General features: G+C 48.4%; 1 protein-coding gene and 1 long non-coding RNA gene across 3 annotated transcripts in view; one reads left to right on the top strand and one right to left on the bottom strand.

The window, feature by feature from the left end:
- Window positions 1-18,148, top strand: part of LOC138067613 (uncharacterized) — a 73,153-nt gene extending 55,005 nt beyond the window's left edge. The window contains exon 7 of the long non-coding RNA XR_011141801.1: window positions 17,542-18,148. This is a non-coding gene — a long non-coding RNA (uncharacterized lncRNA). The remainder of the gene's footprint in view (window positions 1-17,541) is intronic.
- On the bottom strand, window positions 1,299-19,430 carry LANCL1 (LanC like glutathione S-transferase 1). 2 transcript variants are annotated; one of them, XM_068947916.1, is made up of 9 exons: window positions 19,290-19,430; window positions 18,164-18,281; window positions 10,367-10,574; window positions 6,900-7,035; window positions 6,375-6,521; window positions 4,129-4,311; window positions 3,524-3,700; window positions 3,189-3,261; window positions 1,299-2,310 (listed from the first exon to the last, which is right to left on the bottom strand). In XM_068947916.1, exons 1-9 carry the CDS (start codon window positions 19,371-19,373, stop codon window positions 2,234-2,236), a joined length of 1,203 nt encoding a protein of 400 aa, XP_068804017.1. In that variant the 5' UTR covers window positions 19,374-19,430; the 3' UTR covers window positions 1,299-2,233. The 2 variants fall into 2 exon arrangements, with proteins under 2 accessions (XP_068804017.1, XP_009686963.1); XM_009688668.2 differs by lacking the exon at window positions 19,290-19,430 and adding an exon at window positions 18,471-18,964.
- Window positions 19,431-19,867: the final 437 nt, after the last annotated feature.

Genomic DNA, 19,867 nt, shown 5'->3' with positions numbered 1-19,867 from the left:
CTTAACCAGAGTGGCTATTGGCATATCTTGAACTCTGCAGACATGATTCCTGGTCATAAAGGAGGGAAAAAAATAGCCCAAAGTTTGTTTGTTTTAGCATTTTATTAAACAGTGCGCCCCCTGCCAGTTGTACTCCAGGCCCTGGTGATTTGCAGACCAGCATATGAACCCTGGGACACGATGCTGCCACGGCACTAGGCTGCACGAACCATCTCTTAGAGGAGAAATGATGCCCAGGAGGAATCCAGGCTTGCAGGCAAGTGCCCCTGCACTGCCAGAACAGGCAGGCTGGAAGGTAGCTTACAGCAGGCCTCAGTTACAGGACTCCCTCCCATCGCCATGCTGTTTGAGTAGCAAAATCCTGCTCTCGAGGCTGTGCTGCTTACTTTCCAGTCGCTTGCCCGTGCTGCTGCAATCCCATGAGCGATAGGGAAAAAGACCGCTGAGTCTGCATGAGCTTGAGGCTCCTGCCAGGAACACCCACCCAAAAGCAGATGAGCTGCTCTGCGCTTCAGGCTGTTTCCTAACAAATCAGCTGAAGTGTGTGATGACAGCACAAGGCTGGGCTGTGAGGAGACAGGTGACCTTCCAGGGCATGGTTTCTACTCTTTGCTGAAGCAGCCCATCCACGAGGTTCTTGCGAGTCTGCCACTGTTGTTAGGAGGCGAGACTGCCTTATGCTCAGGTGCGTGTGGGCTTGCTCTTACCAGCCAGGTCTGGTCCTTGTGGTAAAAGCACAGCAAGCTCTGGAGCAGGCAAGGGCAGCTGGGGGCTGCCTCAGCCTCCCTACTGCTGGTACAGGAGCTCGCCTGCTGAGAGGCTGCCCAGCCCTACCTGGCAGCCCCCATGCCTGGGAGGCTGCTCTTAGGTAGCCTGAGTAGTCAGTGAAGGCACCCTTGAGAGACCAGAACCCGCATCCACTCCTGTGCAGGCTGAGGAGCCTCCCACAGCCAGCACAAAGCAGTACATCAGGGTCAGTAACCTTCGCTGCACCCAGCATTTAGCTCACGCTCAGTGCTAAGACTGGCTCACAGGGTCAGGTCCCCAACTGCTGTAACTCTGTGTAGCATCAGCAGGGAATAGCAAAGCAGATTAACCCCTTGCAAGGATCTGGTACGCTGAGGGCCCAAAGCTTTTTAACCTAGGGCGGATTTTCCAGCTGCTAGTTGGGTGGATTCGTGCTTGCATCTCAAACTATAACAAGCAGTAACAAGCCAAACAAGTGACTCAAATTATCCAGGTTTAGGAAAGCTTATAAAACAAAGCCTGTTTAAAAAAAAAAAAAATCTACACAGGTAACAGGTTTAAACACTGACAGAACTCAGTGGAATACATTTCTTTTCCCATGCTGCTGCTGGTAGGCTTGGTTCCACCGAACATCTATGATGCTCATACACAATTTTAAATATGGCCTGCAAAAAAAAAAAAATTGAAAGCTGAACAGGAGAGACCACACCAGCAAGCATTCTTAGCTGACTTTTAAACTGAAGTTTGCCATTAAATGATCAATGGACTTTTGGAAGGTTTATCGCAAGATCATGAATAAGCACAAAAGCCACTGGATTATTTGTTTGCCTGTCACTGAAAAAATGCACAAAAAGCTATACATAATAGCCTTTGCCTGCCAAGCAGACAGGTGTAAATCTAGGACAAGGCTTTGGCATGTCATTTCCAGCTGTGCCACTTGCAATCTGACAGAAAAGACACATATAGAGACTCTACAGTCCATCACATTCACTTCACGTGGAGCAGCCCAGCTACTGAGCTGCCTGCTCCCTGCATGGTCAGAAAGAAAATGCTTAGAAGCAAATTGCAGGGCAATAGTCCCAGTAGTTCATCTTTTGTTTTCCAAAGGCAACTAAATTCCTGTAACTACCTGTCAGCACAAAAAAAGTTAAATGGGCAAAGGTACAGTCAGTAGAAAACTTTCTCCCAGTAAATGGGATACAGAAAATAGCAAAACTCTGTAAAGCCAACAAAAGATTATACATTTACTCCCGCCCACTCCCAGCCCTGCATTTTTAGGAGACGCCAGCAAAATCTAAATTCTGTCTTTTAAATCAAAACAATGCAATGAGATGGCTAGAAACGTTAACGAACTCAGCATGTCATCAGGAGGATGGATTTACGTTCAGTTAGGTAAACAACGATGAGTTTGGAAAGAGGAGAAAGCAACTTCGAACTGCTTTTCCAAGTGCAGAAGGATTCAGCTAGGGCATTGCCAAGCTCAGGTTTAGAGTTCAAATGCAGGGAACTTAGCCTTGGTCGGCACCAGCAGGTCAGCAAGAAAGTAAATTGTTCCAGCCATTCCTGAGGACAGAAAAAAAGAGAACACGCTCCAGAGAGATTCCCTTCAGGCACCCATATTAGCAGTTATTCAGAGGGTGCATGAATGAGTTATGAAGACCAAAGCAAAGAAAATGTACTCAGAAGGATGTAAATCTTTTCCAAGGTCTGAACGTGGTTTTCCGTAGCAACTCAGGCACTTGAGAAGGGAGAGCATTTTGAAGTTAATCAGGTGTTGAAAAAAGCCTGGGCAAACTGGAGGAGTCTTCCCCACTTCCAGCCCCCTCCCTTCTACTCTGTCTGTCCTCAGGTTTAAGCTTCTAAATGCCTTTGCAAAACTTTTGGCCCTCAGATCCCTCACTGATGTAATTGGCCTTGTTTATGGACTGCAGCAAAGCTAGGGAGATTTACAGTAGCTGAGGAACTGACTCTTTCAGCGATCCCCACTGACGGCCCGTTTTTGGGGAGCCGTTCACAGGAGCCACAAAGTGCCACGGGAGCCAGCAGTGCCTACCAGAATGACTCCATTTGTTCTTCACTGATCATTGGAATGGAACTGGAAAGCCCAGGAAGGATTTCAGTCCTTAAAAATGCATATAAGAGAGAGAAGCCTGTCTGAGAAGCCAGGCTACAATTGCTGTAAGGTAAGCTTTGTTCTGTGCCCGTTAAATAATTCCTCCTGAGACTTGTGAGCAGGAGCCCCAAAGAGAACAAGATGCTGCAGCTGGAGCCACTGGCCTGTGCTATTAGAAGACTTCTGGGAACGGGTAAAAACGGTGAATACAATTTCCCTCCCATCCTCTACACTGAGTTTTGAATTCAGAGGAACATGTATTCAGTCCTCCTCAGCGCTGGACTGGATAAGGCCCCGGAGCAAAACAAAGACTAGAGAGGGAGGTTACCTTCAAAGAGAGAGAATGGCGTATCTGGAGTCCGGCACCCATGTTGACCATAGCTTAAACACCACTCTGCAAACTGGGAAAAGGGGAACAGAAATGTCCAAATTTTGTTAGAGATGGATCTTAAAAATTACCATCCCCATCCTCACGTCATCCCTTGGCAGAGCAAGGCTTCTGCATGATACTACTTCTGTGCAGGCTGTCAGACAGTGACTGCACTGTTGAAGGACTGTGCTGGTGGAGCTGGTTAGATCTAGAAATTAGGTTACAAAGGAAATGGAAGTGATATAAAGGGCAGAAGTGAATCATCCCTCCCCCTTCCTCATGCGAGCTCTCACCTTGCAGGCCCTGTACAGGTATTTCATGTTTTGAGTGAGGTTGTACAGTGCTAGGAAGCCATAGGCGTTGCCAGCTGCCCCGTGGCACAGCCCATAGCCTTTCTTCAGTAACCCATACTGCCAGATCACTTCTGCACACTGCAGGGCATCATTTAGGTACTGCTCTTCCCCAAACACCTGTAGAGACAAGAAAGATTACCTCCTTGCTGAGGCAATTTCCTCCACACTGACAGCATCCCTGGGTGAGCGGGGAAGCTCAGGTTCATTATTAGCTCCTCTCCTACTGAAGTCTTAAGAGCTGTTCTTTGCTGTTTGCTTTCAAATGAAGGCATTTTTAACGTGATGAATAGGGCTGTATGACATTACTTAATGCCCAACTAGCTATCACCATCTGTCACCTGTGACACAACACCCCACATGGCTCATGGGTATTTTCAGAAATAAATTTTCAAAAGACTAATTTCTGTTTCAGTCAGTGGTCCCTGCAGGGTGATTTCATTACGACAAGACGTCCTGCTCTCTGGCAGGGGGTTCCCAAAAGAGTTTTCTCAATGATCAAACTCCAAGTTTAGGGGTCCCCAAAGGCTCTTCGGATTATCTAGTACCTTGTAGGCCTGAATAAGCATGTAGATAAGACCTGGTGCCCCATGGCACCAGTGGACAAGTAGGTCTCTGGTATCATCGATGCACGGAGGGTAATTGCCTGATGGGAACTTGAGCTGGCAGACGTAATCCACGCTGGGTTTGACTGTGTTGTGCAGTTTCACTTGGCTCACTCCAAGGCCAGGCTAAGAGAGAGAAAGTGTTAAATCAGAGAGAATTACCTTTCTGTGTCTCCATGAAAGGCCCAAGGCCTGCTTGAAAGGCAGAAACAAAGCTGACTGTTGCAGCATCCCTTCGCGCTCCTTGTATGTGAAGCTGTTTCTGTGGTCTGGGCTTTTGCACTTCACAAAGACCCACTGGCACTGAAGAACAGAGGCCCCCGGGCTGCTCTGTCCTTCAGCACGGTCTCACTTCCAGCCATACCTTAGTGTCCCCAGAAACAGTGACTGGCCCTAGTATGTCAGCCAGCCCTCTAAGCAAGAGAAGAGAGGACTTCTGAAGATGAGTAGCAATAGTTTCAGGCAGGAGGTAAAGCCCAGAGAAACAAGACTAAGGGTGAATACCAAGAATAATTCCTAGCACGCAGAGCACCTTAGCTCTGAGCTGGAGGGCCAGCCCAGCTGGAGGGCTGTGATGCTGCGTTTCCACAGATGTTCTCGGGTAACTGCAAGGTGGTGATTTCACCACTGATCTCAGATGAAAGCAGGAGAGGGACTTCAGTGTCCTCTCCCAGTTATGCTGCCGCATATGAAATCTGTGCAGTTCTGACTTCTCTTGGCAGACTGCAATAAGAACTCTAGTCTAAGGATCACAGTGTTCCCAGGTTGATAACTTGTAAATTAAAAATCAATAGTTGTGCTGTAGAACCACTGGAGATAAAAGTCCAACGTCCTCCTCTCCATGTTTCGCTCATTTGTTTCCCCCCAAGGCTTTTTGTGCGTTTTGCCTGGCTGTTCCTTTCCGTGTCACATGAGGCACAGTTTGTGCTTAAAGGGAGCTGATCCTTGTACAGCCAAGAGCATTCCAGGCTCCTTGTACTTCGTACAGCAGGCCACATGCACGAATCCTAGATGGTAATTTATGGGGGACTTAAGACTTAAAATTCTTTAAAACATCACCCTGGGAATGAGCTCAGGGGCTCGTCACAGATTTGGGCTCATAGCACACTGCAGTTTTCCCTGCCTCCAACTAAGCCATTCTGTACTCCAGGGCAATAATCACCCCCCATCTTTCTTATTTCTCCTCTTGCCAAATCCCCTTCTGCTTCAAAAGTGCCAACCACCCCTTCCTCTCTAACCAAGTTATATAAGAGGGTTAAGTTCACAGAACGCCGCTCCTGCCTATAGGCTCCAACTTTGAGGCTCCGACTTCAGACTTAAAGAGCTCAAGTGCCTGAAAGCTTGTGGGTTCTTTTCCACCAGCTGTGAGAGTTCAGTCTAATAAAAGATATCACCTCTTTCTATGAACCTTGCCATGTTAAAATAATGTGCATTTCTCAGTTATCGCTATTAATGCTTTGAAAATACAATGTTATTTATTGCTGTGATTTTTTAAGAGCTCAAGCATTGTAAGCATATCCACATAGTGACCCACACAGGGGAATTACCACCCACAGTTCAGAGCTAGGTAATGGAAGATTTCCACACCTCCAGTGAGTCATCTAAAATTGTGAGAAAGACAGTATCAAAGCAAAGGGGTGCAGCAGCTCCCAACCTCTTGTCTCACATTGCCTGCTTCAGGCACTACAGACCTCAGCTGCTTTATAAAAGTAAAAAATTTCACACCTTTAATATTGGGATATAAACCCTGATTTGAAAATCTAGGCAGTTCCCCATGTCTTAAGATGACTAAGATCTCTTTCACTTACTCTTATAGAGATTTTCTCTCTGAAACAATCTGATGTTGCTCCAGATAACGACCTCAGAAATGCAGGAAGCCCACAGACACCAACACAAGGGAATAATTTACAGCGATTAGCACAAGAGGTGGAAGCTCAGACCAGCTGAGCCATGAGGCTTCATCATGTGAAACTGCCGATATAATGCAGGCCCCATTTTCCTAGGGCCCTCCATGGAGGCAGGAAATCCAATCTCACAGACATGGAGAAAACCCTTGGCAGTGGGGATGCATGACCCAGCAAGGGAGGCTGCCCAGCTTGACATTACCCAGAGCCAATGCAGCCGCTCTCCCTTGTTCTAAGAGAAGTGAAACAGCTGCCAAAGGCCCATCCTCTCCAGCTGTGTCTTACCTGCATGAGATAGTAATAAATCCCAGCCAAGCCATGGGCTGCCCCTACGTAGTACTCCTGGTACCATTCATACATGAGTGGGCTCTTTGCTGTGAAGTTCTTCCTTTTGGCCAAGTTCTCGCCTGAGGCCACAACTGCTTCACAGACCTATAGAGAGCAACAGATGTGGGTGAGAGAAATGCCGGTGCCGTGGAGCCAGCACAGTGAGTATCCCAACACATAACAAAGCCATAGGCTGTTCTTATTCTGATTGTGCAGAGGGGAGACCATGCATGAGGGAGTGAAACAGCTGCCACTTCAGCACTGTGTATGGATTTACATGGATTAGGAAGGGCATCTGGTGCCCTTTCCCTTTGGAAGGACAGTCTGAGCAGTGGCGATACCAGGAGATGGTTTTTCACTTGTTGCCAGAGTTCTGTGTCTGGCATTAGTTTCTACCTGCCCAAAGATGTGCTGCACAGGAGGAGGTGGAGGGCAGATCAGCAGGTGGCTGGTTTAGCCTTTGCCGTAGAGAAGCCACGGTACCTGTTGAATATGACTTTGAGGGATCTTTTCCTCTCCGAAGTGCTTGTTCACAAATAGCAGCGCATAGAGATAGCCCATGCGCCCGTAAAGCAGTTCATCTGGCACTCGTGGGTCAAGCTTGTGTAGGTGGAGCAAGCTACAAAGAAAAACTTGTATAGCAGGATTAGAGGAACAGGACATCCAAAGCCATGTAACCAAGCAGCAAGATGGGAGCTCAAAAATACTATTTGTCCCCTAGTACTGCCCACTCCCTGTGAGATGTCAGGCCAGTCTCTGGGTCTCAGCCTTCCAGCTACACGAGGTGGATAATCCCTGATAATCCCTCCTTCCCTTCTGCTTTTTGTTTGGCCTTTGCTTTAGTCTGTTCAATGCTGCACAATGCAATTACAGTATGTGCTTGTTTCTATAGCGCCAGCTCTGTGAAAACTCTTTGTGGGGAAGCCTGGGCTATAGGAGACGGGCAGCATAAAGCTGCTGACTGCTCAAGGAAGGCAGCCTGCCCCAGTTGAGCAGTGAATGCTTGTCCACCATTACCCCCTCTACAATGCCTTTGGGAAGTCAGCCCCTTTGCCAAAAATGACTATTTTCAAACTTAACTGGTACCTGTTTAACTTGGCTGCTGGGGGAACGCTAGAAAGCCAAGCCGGTGCTGAGGGTGTCTGGAAAAATCTCACCCCTTACTCTTAAGTCCTGACTGAGATAGCAAAGCCACTTCCCCTCCATGCCCCAAAATCGCTAGGGCTTCCCTGTCAGTGGAGAAAGAGGTGCTTGCAAGAGGGAAAAATCTAGATAAGAGGTGGAGAGAAGGGGCTGGACGTGTTCTTTAGCATCAACCCTCCAGGGGTCATGTAAGAAACCTTCTCCAGGGAGAGTTACCCAGCCCAGGCAGAGCACGAGTGCTGTGCGCTGCCTGTGGTGAGCCCCATGCCGAGGACCGCTTGGCTGGCACCAGGCGTTAGCCCACAAGCCCAGAGCGAGAGGCCTGCTGGAGTCAGAAAATTTCAATGCCTTTTTCAGGCTATTGGCATGTTGCAAGTATGGTGATACGCCGGTGGTGCTAACAGTGACTGACAGCGCAAGTTTTCCTCTGTTTTGCCCCTCATCACACTTCCACCAAGGTTGGATGTCCTTCTCTGTCGCAGCAGTGAGCAGGAGGCAGGAAGGGGATTGTTTTTGGCTTTATTTTTCTGTTCACCTGAGGCAGCAGCCTGAAAAATGTCAGCACTTTTAAAACACCAGCGTGAGCAGCTTCAAGCCAGTTTCCTCAGCTGCGTCCTGCTGCGGTTTCACCCTGGGAGAGCTGTGTGTGCAGGGCTCCCCTGCCACAGCAGCACGAGGAACAGCTAAGGTGCCTCAGCAGCCCTTGCTCTCGGGCAGAGCAACCTGCTGTAAAGGAAGGAGCAACCGGGTGTCCGGAGTACCTGAGGAGCAGATGGGGGATGCTGGGCTCTGACTGTGGCATGAAAGCCTCCCTTGGCACTGGACTCAAAGCGGCAGAGGTAGTAAAGAGAAAGGAGAGAACAATGTCTCAAGGTGGGTGGTGCGAGATGCCTGGGATGCAGCGGGGCTGACTGCATGCAGAATGCATTCCTCAGACATAAGGGGGTAAACGGAGGGCCCTGAAAGAAAACCACTGCTCGCAAAGCAGCCTATCATCTCAAGTGCAAAAAATCAGTATTTGCTGGACAGAGGGAAAGTGAGAAAGCTGTACAGTAAAATGGGATTTTGCACTGGCTCTAAAAGCAAGCCCTTGACCTCCCGAATTGGTGGGAGATGGCAGGTTAAAGAAGACTCCACGAACATAGCTCAGGTTTTCACAAGCTCTTGGGAAATGGGCTGCCGTGAAATATTACATCTCTCCAGAGTGCAAAGTATATTTATTGGTCATGAACTCATTTCAGCAAGAGCAAGCAGCCAAAAAAAGCAAGCTTCTGTCTCTTCCACTGCAAGGAGAACCTGGCTGATGAATTCTCTCCTCAGGCTCTGTTTTTTTCATTTTATTTTTTTTGGTAGTATGTTCAAGCTAACTGCTCTGGGAACTAACTGGTGGTAGAGTAAGGACTGTGTAACTTGCTTCATGAAAGCCCCATTTTCTCTTCGTAGACTTGCACGGGAAAAAAAAAAACCTGTTTCCACAGCTCTGCCCTTATTATGCCATTAGATGGCAGTGCAGAATTAATCTTGAGTTTCCCTTCTGCCATAAAACTATAGATGGAACAGGAGCGACATGTGGAGGGGAAAACTGCACCAAGAAAATATGAATTGGTGACTTCCCTCAACTTGGGGTTATATCCCAACCACAACTGGCCAGTACTGTTTGACAGGTTAGCGCGCTCTCTCTCTCTCTCTCTCTCTCTGTTAGCAAATATATGAATCCTAATAAGATTCACCACTTTGATATGATATTAAGCAAATCGCTGCCCAAACCACATCATCTTTGAAGAAGGGAATTCTGTCCTCTGACTGGCTGTATCTGCGTAAACCAGGAGCTATTCTTGGTCAGTAAAGGCATGGGAACTGAGTGTCCAAATCTTACAGGAACCTCTGATTCCCACTTTTGTTTTTTAAATGGTATTATTCATCTTTTGCTCATGACCATTTGAAGCCATTCAGTGTTGTTCTGAAGTTTTGGGTTTTTTTTCCCCTTGCTTGTGTGCTGACAACTCATAAATGGAAACTCAATCCAGGGCTGTTTCTCACCTTCTCAAAGCTTATCTCCCTTAAGCAAGAAAAGCTTGCAACTGCTATCTCTTCCCTTTCTTAAATTTTTTCCCTTCCCCTGCTACTTCCTGATCTTGTTGTAGGACCGCTTACAAGTCCTGACCTTTGTTGGATACGTAAAACAAAAAATACTTGAAAACAGTTGAGGCAGGTAATAGAAATAAATGAATCATAACCAGGGCCGTTCAGCACTCGAAAGGGCACTTCGATCTAAGGTTTAAGTCCAAGTCAACTAATAAGTAATAAGGGGAAAACCAGTGACAAAATTCTTCTAATAATGCTGCCCCATTTCTCCTTTTCATCAAAATACCTGTTGAAGCTAAATATAAAGGTTCTGGAAAAAATCCCAAACTTCAGTTTGTGGATTTTGGTTGGTGGGTGGGCTTTTTCTTTCTTTCCTTTTTTGTTTTTTTTTATTTTGGCAACATTTTTTCCCTGTGTTTCACAGAATGCTGTGACTCCTCTTTCTCTGAATAATTTCTAAGATGGAAATACCAGCTTAAGAATAACCTCACTCTCCTACCCCTGGTCCCAGCCTGCAGGCTGCCAGACAGGAGCGCTTGCCCTTAAGCTAGCTACTTCTCTAGGGCTGAACAAATCTGTGTCGCTTTGCTCAGTTGCTGGATTCTCTCTCTCTTGCACCAGACTGTGGCAAAACGTACTTTGGCTCAGAGGAGAGGGCCTGGTAAAAGCCCAGACCGGCTCTAGGAGGAACATTAGGTCAAAGACGTAACTGAATGTGTTACCGAGTGATGCAGTCTTCTGACTGCTTGTGGTTCTGCAGCTTGTGGTAGATGACTGCAGCCACTGCCAGGGGCCCAGCATCTCCGCACAAGAAGGTGATGGATCGTCTTGTCAAGCAGCTCAGGCTCTTTTTCACGTACTCGTGGGCCACCTGGAGGTATGCTGGGTCTCCATACACGTTGTACAGGTGCAAATACAGCAAGGCAATGCCTGCAAAAGGAACATAAGGATTACAACCCGTAGAAAAGTTTACCTGCTGTGTCCCTCCCATTAAGCACTGTGGCTGTTGTAACAAACCTAGAAGCCAGATCTAGGCCTTATCTCAGGCATGCACCTTCTAGGAAGGCTTCTCAGACGCATCCAAAGACATAACCCAGAGGTGCACCATCCACAGCTTCTTTTCCTGCTCTGTAGCCTCCTCGTAACTGGTGCTGCTAATAAGTGTCTTGACCTGCTGTCCAAACAGCAGTGTCTGGGCCAGGAGGTCCTGGGCACAGCAGAGCTTCTAAAGCACAAGTTGCAATTCTAGCAGCAGGACTCCAAAAGATGAGACCTAGACAAGCCTGCCTAGGTCTAGCAACTGTACCTGCAACTGTGCTGTTAAACAGTAAAAAGCATCAGGGACAGGCAAGATGGTACTTGTGGCAGAGCAGTGCTGAGACTTGATCCCTCTCCTCCATGCCAGGAAGTGGTGGGTTGGGTCACTTCACTTGGAACAGGTGAGAAAAAGCAACATGCCATCAACACTGAGAAGCAGCCTCCTTGAAGCACTCTCCTTCCTTAAGTGGAGATCCAACTTGGCTCTTCCCTCCCACTGGGAAGCACTAGCCAGGTGGATTTAACTCTCTAGACACCTGTGGCTGCTGGGCAGGTCCCAAAGCCTACTTCAAGGAAAGGAGCATCCTAGAAAAGAAAGGAGCTGCCAGACTCCCTCTTCCTGCCACACACCATTCATGAGCAACCCTTGTCTGAAATATAAACAGCTACCTGAAATGCTGGAAAAGCTCCCTGGTCCTCCCGTGATCTTTTCAATATGTACGCAGCTACAGAAACAAAGCTGACTGCTACTAGGAAGTTGCATCAATAGCTGTCCTTTGACTCTGTCTGCCCTGTCTTTTAATACGTCACTGAGGAGTCCTCAGCGTGTCCACGTTAGAAAGGTTTGCCACGTTTGAACCACCCTTGTGATTTATCCTCAGACATGCTTCGGAGAAGCTACTGGCCTGCATCATTTCCAGAGAAGTTCATCTCCCCCCTTACTGGTAACCATTTCTAAGAAGACAAGTCTTGTGTTTAAGCCTAAATCATTAGAGCCAATCTCTGCAGATTTTGATGCTGTAAGAGGAAAAGAAATTGCGGGGGGAGAAGCATGCTGTGAAATTACCTTCTATGGTACTGAGGACAATTTTAAATTTAGGTCATTTCTTCATTTTCAATAGGTAATCTCCAAAGCTTTGTGCTACGGACAATTCAATTTCACATGTATTTTAAGGACAAATTTGTATTTTCTGCTGGAGTTAATAACCTTATCCTTTCTCTAAGCAGTTCAGTGTTAGTGTTTCCAGAGAGAGAAGCTCAGAAGTGTGGTACCATCGCTCAAGTTTGTAAGGATGTAGACATGAAGCCCTTCTTGAAAGGGGAACTCCCTTTCCAGCTAGCAAAGGCCAAGTGACCCTCCTTGATTCGTTTAGCACCTAGCACAGCCTCTAGACCTCTAATAGGGCTGATAGCTGTCTGAGCACAACTTATATTCTCAGATTATCTGCTTTAATATCTAACTTTTTGGTCTGTAAGTAGCTTCTAGTCCCACTGCCATCCTAACGCTCTAATTACGTATGTAACCACCATGTCAAGACTACTGCTAGGACTGGATTCTAGGAAAGTAAAAGTTGTGGTATTGTTTTCCTCCAATTTCTTCTTTGCCATGTGTCCTTTTTTAAAAAAAACCCACCCCTCACCACCTTTATCCCCAGGCCCAGGCATTCTGTAACAGTGGCTCTTTTGGAAAAAGCTCCAAGAATTGTAGCCTGTATTGAGGGATGGGAGCGAGACCTTTACTTCACCATTAATTTTTTTTTCTTTAAAAAAAAAAAAAAGAAACAAGAGCCTTACAAAGCCAGTCTAAAGATGGTTTCCTCAACTTTGTAGAACAGCAAGCCTGTTCCTTCACTTGTAATTAGAAGGAATTCATACTCCCAAGCTGATAGGAAGAGCAAAATACTTTGCTGCATTCGGCACGTTGCTTGCTTTGTTGTTATCAAACAGCCCAGAAGCAGGGAAGACCAGCGGAAGAGGGCAGGGCCCTGCATAAAGAGGTGGTATTTAGCAGACGTGTGTAGGAGGATGTGCTGGTGATATGCAAGATAAAATCATCTGGGGGAAATACATATTAACCTGTATTTAAGATGGAGGCAGTGTGGTTTGGAAGCTGGAGAGGTTCCAACTCATGATCTCAGCTCAATGAGGCAGTGTTGCTCTGCCCAAGTCATTCCACAATTCTACCTTAATCTCTCTCCAGTAGCACCATCTTCACCCCCCCCCCCCGACCAGGTAGGGTTTGAAGACTGACTAGGGTTTTGGCATGCTTCAAGTGCTAGATCTAGTAAACAGTGGATCTGCTCTGCTGCCGTTGCACCCTGGAGGTCTGTGTTCAGTGGACTGGTGTTTCAAATGTATTTGACCTCTCTTGCATCAATTCCTGATTATTCCCACCAGAACTGTGATGCAGTTGCTGCTTCTGGCCTGCTACTGCCCAAGATTTATGGGCCCTGTTCTGTTTATAGGTTACTACTGGACCACCTTCTCTATAGTTTCTCCAGACTTCCAAGTTTCTTGCTCCTGGAAGTGTAAGACGTGCTGCTCAGCCTCATGTGATAGAGAATGCATCTGACCTCACTTGATAGTACAGGCTATGGTGAACGTATGTGTTAAGTGACAGCAAATCCTTTAGCAGGGCTCTGCTGACTGGAAGTGCTGTCTCTGGTGTGCAGGAAGCCAATGCATTGCAGTATTAATGCCTGAGATACCTGCTAACTGTAGGGGAGCATGAGGCAAAATCCACTTTGTCTCATGCAGACCCTGTTTATTTAACATCTTCAGTAGGACAGCGAACAGCATCTCTCTTCTCTCACCATCACACATGGGGAGCGTTGTGTATGCAGGGGGTGCTTTGCTGCGTTAAAGAAATCTCTGTGAGGGATACATAGGAGGAGACTTAAATGCACGCAGCAGAAACGGAACTATGTTTGCACCTGGCTGAACCAGACAATTAATGCCGACTTCTGACTTTAATGCTGACTTCAGCAACCACTGTCTCCATCAGAGCAGAGAGCACTGGAGGTGTCAGACGAGTTCTTGCTGGAGAGCTAAGGCACTGCAGTTGGCTGAAAGAATACCTTGTCCACGTGACCGTGCTGTTGACCAAACAAAAGTAAAGCTGTGCCTTAACTTTCCTCCTTGTGTCAAGTTTAGACTTGTGCTTCGTGTGGGATTGTGCTTCCCTTGCAAAACGTACTGCTGGTGAGAGAACAGCAGTAGGAAACAAAGCTTCTCTTTCAGACTGAGTAGAGCACATTAAGGCAAAAGGAAGCCCTGTTTGATGTCAGCTCCACGGCAGCCCCGTTGCTGACACTGTGAGCAGAGATCCCTGCCAGACTGTTCTGAACACACCTCCTGTCTATGAGGAGCTGACCTGCAGTGTGGTCCTTTCACAAAAGTCAGCAGGCTGCCACAAGAGGAGATTTCTGGGTCAATGCTAATTTGGACAAGTTCCAAACCTGTCACCTACCATAATAAAGAACTCTGAGCTCTTATGTTGACCCAAGGACCCTCAAAGTAGGATGTCAAACAGATGGAAGAAGCAGAAACTTACCCTAGTGAGGAAACCCGATGTCACTTTACTGAGTCAGGTATAGGGTAAAAGTTACAGAGGGGGTGGAATAGCTCTGCTACCTAGCTCAAAAGATAACGAGCATCTCTTCTGGTGGAGCAACGTGGGATGTCAACTCACACTTACAAATGCGTACCAAAAGGGGGCTGAATGGGATGCTAGGGGGCTGTGTCACCCCATGTTCAAAACTGCCTGGGAACTGACAGGTACATCCTACTGTCTTTCTAGTGCATTGTGGGACATAGGGCACTTCTCAGGCTGCCTAAGCTTCTCCAGATGCCAGATTGGGGTAACAAAGCTCCTTTTGCGAAAGCAAACACTTCTCCTTCTGTTAAAAATGCAAAACAAAGCCCAGTCCAAAACAAAACTACCCCTTATACCATCCTGAATCCTAGAATGGTTTAGGTTAGAAGGGACCTCTTGATCCAAGTCCGCCTCAACATAAGGCCAGCTTCAAACTTCCATTCGATTGCTCAGGGCTTTGTCTAGGAATATCTCCAAGAAGGCGATTTCACAAGAACAACCCACCAGGCACTTGGCAGGAATGTGGCTTGTATGGGCATGTGGATGACAAAGCACTCTTTTCTCTCTCCTTGAGTGTAATCTCTTTCCCTCTTACTCTGTAGGCATTATTTCGGGATTGCTGTTCTTCTGAACAGAACTCTTTAAGGGGGTGCAAGTTCTGAGGTCTGAGTTTTGAGGTTAAAACTAAGATATCACACTAAAGCAAACGAGAGAGGTTTTTCCAGAAGATTTCTTGGATAGGTGTGGTCAGAATTTCTGTCCATTCTTAAATACCTTTTCTCCCATCTGATGTGCCTTCTGAAGAGTCCTCTCAAAAGGCAACTCAGCCCTACTCTTCTCCGCTCACCAACAGGCCAGCCAGAAGCTTTGGGTGGGGGCAAGCCACCTGGACTTGCTGGTTTGCTTCAGAGGACCTCACACTCTGAAAGCTTATTGCTAGAGAAGGGAAGGCTTGCATGGAAGACAAACTCCAAAAGCGCTGCCGGAATGTGCAAGGAGGAGAATTTCCTTTATATAACATTTCAGGTGGCAGATCACCTCATCAGCTTGGAGGGACATGAAAGTCCATCAGGCAGCAGACTCGGGAGCTTCCCAGCTCTGTCATCAGCCTAAGAGGTGACAGCAATGAAGTCAGTCTCCCTCCATCTGCTTTCCATCGCCTGTGCTTCCAGTCTGAAGTCTTTGGAGTAAGGCCTCTTGCACTATGAGAAATATCAACACATATGTATGTACTCTTAGGTGTCCTCACGCTAATCTATTGGAAAATGGATCAGACAGTTGTGTTCCTGCCAGGATTTGAACCGCTTCCGATTCAAAATTAGCTTACGGCAGTTTACCTTCCCTCAGTCAACATTTTGATACCAGTGAAACACATTAAAACCACAAAGGCTTTTACAGCGGTCTAGTTAAATTGACTAAAAGACGAAAGAGAACAGGAGAGCCGAGTCTGGCCTATATGCAGGCATGCACCAGGCTTGGCCTACAGAGCCTCGATCTCTGTGGGGAACCGAATGAGAAAGTAACAAGCTGCCTCAAATGTGTTTTGAGGGCATTCAGCCTTACACTGGATAATTTTGATCTGAAGTGTGTTTTTGCTGCCTCTGAGCTGAAAACCTAAGTCCTTCTCTCCCTCTGCTCCAACTTCCTGTGCCAAGAAGCTGTGGCTTCCCTGGCACAAATGCAGGCTGGAGAAACAGGGCTCTCAAGTGTGCTGGGGAAGAAACGGGCACAGAAGTAAAATGCCAGCATATGCTGTGCATTACTGGGTGTAATGGAGTATGCTCAAGTATGTTACACTTCGTGCAGAGTTCGCACTAAGACTCGCGTTTCAAACCTCTCTTACTAGCAGCCACAAGAGTGCGGATTGATTTCAGACTGCTGGGCAATGATTTACGTGAGAAGATACTCAACAAGCCTTTTCTACATAAGCAATTAAGGGAAAAAGCTGCTGTCTTGGCCCAATTAATTTCCTCTCTGGAAACCGCACTGCATAAATTAACGTAGCTAGGATTCAGAAGAGAAGCGGGGGGAGAGAGATACAGTGTAATGTCTGCAAACCTCACTTCTCCAGCTGTGACCTGCAGAAAATCATTCTATGGGCTTTTTCTAATCCCATCAGCCAGGGCAAGGTTTGTGTGCCCAGTGAAGAATGATCCCCAGGGAGAAGAGAGGAATCCCTCTGGAGAAACTTCTTTCCAAGTAAAAACAAACTGAAATCCTACTAGAGCTCTCACACCATTTCAAAGCAGCAGTCAGGTTCTGGCAGAAAGCTCCTTACAACCACCCTATGGAAGAAAACAGTCTCCTGGGAAAGGTGTTCACCTTCTCCCCACTTTCAGAGTACTCCTAACAGCAGCTAGTTGTCCTGCTTTCTCCTGAATTATGCTGATCGGAGGCAGGCTCTACTGTCATGACAAGTACCGTCTCCGTGCCTGAAGAGTAGCTTCATGTGAGGAGCGCCTTTCAACCCAAGGGACCTCAGAGCAAGGTCACACAGACTGGAGGCCTAGACCCATCTCGCAGGATGAGATCAGCCAGCACTGAGCAGAAACGCATAAATTCACAGGCAGCAGCATCGGAGTGCTGCTAGGCAGCAAGTGAAGAAATCACCTCCCACGCTGGGATTTAACACTGGCATTTCTTAGTATTTCTTGTGAAGCACTCTGGACTGCTGTCAGTGCCTCAGTCTACCTTACAAAAATTTTTAAGCAGGCATTTCTGGCATCGCTCTCACTGAGCTGCAACGTTAGCACAGCATCAACACAGTGAACGCAATTCTCCTGAACAAACGGTTGGCTTTGTGTTCCAAATACAGGCCCACCGTACCCAGATCACAATGCAGAAAATTGGTATTTCGGATTGCAGTGTGTAGCCAAAAAAAGGCATGGAACAGAGAGTTGCAGCCAGGACCGGCAAAGATCTTGAGTGCATTAAGTTGGCAGCAAAATACCTTGCAGCAGCCAGGAGACTGACTGTGACTCCCTAGAGTCTGCCACAGTGCAGAGAGAAGCGGCAGGAAGGCAGAAAAAGCACAGAGCCATAGCCAGGGATGAAAAGGCAGAGTAGTGTGTCCTTACTAGCTCCAGAGGGTGGCAATAGGGGAGAAGAAAGCAGGGCATGTTCCCAAGGCAGAAAAAACAGGTTGAAGATGTAGGACGAGAGGGAAAAAAAGCATTCTGGAACAGAAGCTTTGCACAGAAAAGTTAGCGCAAGAAAGGCTTCCATCCTTAATTATACTAACGTTTGAATTTTTCCTCCCTCCAGCAGGTACTGGAGCAGAACTAGCCCTGAATAAGTGAAGGGACATTGCCTGAGGGACAAGAACAGAGCAACCTGCTGACTGCACAACGTCACATAAGATAAAACTCAACCCGAACTGAGAAGATGGACGTTATTTCAGGCTCTAGGCTTGCTACTGCTGTTATGCAAGAGCTCCTTATGTGAGAATGACCTGTTAGGCGTTTGCGTCTACTTAACAGAGCAGTGGTTTACTTGCCACCATCCTCGCTGCGGAGCGGGCTGGATTTGGAGCCAGCCCCTTTGAAGACTCGAACATTTGCTCTCGACCAGATGCATTTCAATCCTTGTGCTTTATCCCTTGCAGAATTTTGGCACTATTAATCAAGAGAAGACCCAATCCTGTCCTGCAATGCTAGTCTTCCCTCTGCAGGTTGAATTCAACTGTCAGAAACGGGGAGTCCCAAGAAAGACGGCCCCTTCGTTTAACCGATTAAAAATCATGCAGAACTACCGTTCATGATGCAAAGCTACCTTGATCAAACAAACACCCAAGCCAGGGTGTGATTTGGCCTAACCTAGAAGACAGCTTCAGAGAGGCCTTGCTCAGTTCTGAACAGATGTTCGAGTGTCTATGTGGCCATCCTACCTGTCCAGCCAGTGTAAGCAGTGCAATCCCGTGGGTCAGCAGATTTCAGGCCTCTCTCCATCTGCTGGAGCAGTTCCCGTATTTTGTTGTTCAGACGCTGCGTGAACTCGGGAGTCAGCTGCAGAGAATCGAGAAATACCAAACAGTAAGCAAATATCAGCGGACAGATTGGATGAGGTCTTGGTAAATGGCTGAATGCTTGTGGAGGAGCCTGGCGGGAGTACACCAAGGAAGAGGGATTTTTCCGACAACCAGCAGCATTCGCTTCCTATTAGCGATCTGAGGAGTCTTGCTTGGAAACTGTTACCTTATGACCAGGAGAAGATCAGAGTCACCTACTGCCCCTTGGTTTCAGCACCTGCAGCTGTAAGGCCCAAAAGTCACTCTTGAGGAGCAAAATTCAACTAGTTCTTATTCTGGTGTTAAATGCAGGCAGGCTGGAGACTCTCTGGAGTCCTGGCTGTCCAGTTTGAGTCGCCTTTCTTTAAAGCTCTGCTGCTGTAGGGCTGAGCAAAGTCTCCGTTTTCTCAGTGACGTCTGGGATATGCTTCGTAGCGAGTGTTTTATGCCACAGTGAAATCTGGGTGGGCTTCACTGTTCTCTCTTTACCTCACGTTCTGCTAACGTCAACGGAGTTGCTCCTGATAACCACCTACTTTAGAGAAAACCGTAAGCTTAGCTCAGGCTGCGCCATACTGTGGAGACAAAGCAGCACGTGAGGATAACGCAGTTGAACAGTCCATCCTCTGAGCCGCTCCTTGCCCGCGGTAACGACTCATTTTAAGCGCTGTGCCAGACGTTCGCTGCAAGATATGATGATGCCAATAAAAAAAAAAAAAAAAAAACAGGCAAAGAACGCTACGAACCGCTGGGATTTGTACAGGCTCTCCGCAGCGTGGACCAGGCTGGCCCGGGGTTGAGGAGACCTAGCTGCTGCCCTTGGCTCTCTTCTGCCAACGTCGGGCTGGGAAGCGGCCTCGGGGCAGGCAGCCGCCCCCGGCCCGGCCCGGCCGACCGACCTGCCTGCGCCGCGCCGCTCCGCCCCGCCCCGGCAGCGGCCGCCGCACCGACAGCCCAGGGAAGCAGGTCTGGCGCCTCCCCGCCCGCCCGCCCCGGCCCCGCTCACCCGCCCGGCGGGGTCGAAGTAGCCCGTGGCCAGCGACTTGTCGTAGTCCGCGTAAGGGTTGGGCAGGGCCCGCTGCGCCATCATGGTGCTGCTCCTGCCGCCGCCGCCGCCGCCGGAGAGGCCCCGCCCCGCGGCTCCGCCCCGCCCCGCGGCTCCGCCCCGCCCCGCGGCTCCCGCCTCAGGCGGCCCGCGGCGGGCGCGCGCTCGTGCCCCCCTGCGCCGTTGGCGCCGCTGCCCCGCGGATCAGCGGCTGCCGCTCTCGGGGGCCGTGTGGGGCTGACTGTGTGGGGCGTGGGGGCCCTGTAGGGTGTAGGAGCCCTGTGGGGCTGACTGTGTGGGATCTGTGTGGGGTGTGGGGGTCCTCTGGGGCTGACTGTGTGGGGCGTAGGGGCCCTGTGGGGCTGACTGTGTGGAGTGTGGGGGCTCTGTGGGGTGTAGGGGCTCTATGGGGCTGACTGGGGTGTGGGGGCTCTGTGGGGTGTAGGGGCCATGTGGGGCTGATTGTGTGGGGTATGGGGACCATGTAGGGCTAACTGTGTGGGGTGTGGGGGCTCTGTGGGAGGTAGGGGCCCTGTGGG

Source organism: Struthio camelus, chromosome 6 (assembly GCF_040807025.1).
Source record: "Struthio camelus isolate bStrCam1 chromosome 6, bStrCam1.hap1, whole genome shotgun sequence".
Lineage (NCBI taxonomy): Eukaryota > Metazoa > Chordata > Aves > Struthioniformes > Struthionidae > Struthio > Struthio camelus.
This window is presented reverse-complemented; position numbering and strand designations above follow the sequence as displayed.

Coding starts and splice junctions, on each gene's coding strand:
- LANCL1 (XM_068947916.1), bottom strand. CDS start 19,373: ATGATGGCGCAGCGGGCCCTGCCCAACCCTTACGCGGACTACGACAAG. Junction 10,575..18,163: donor TGCTTACACTGGCTGGACAG/GTAGGATGGCCA, acceptor TTCCTTTTGCAG/GCATTGCCTTGCTGTATTTG. Junction 3,701..4,128: donor TGCTTATTCAGGCCTACAAG/GTACTAGATAAT, acceptor TTGTCTCTACAG/GTGTTTGGGGAAGAGCAGTA.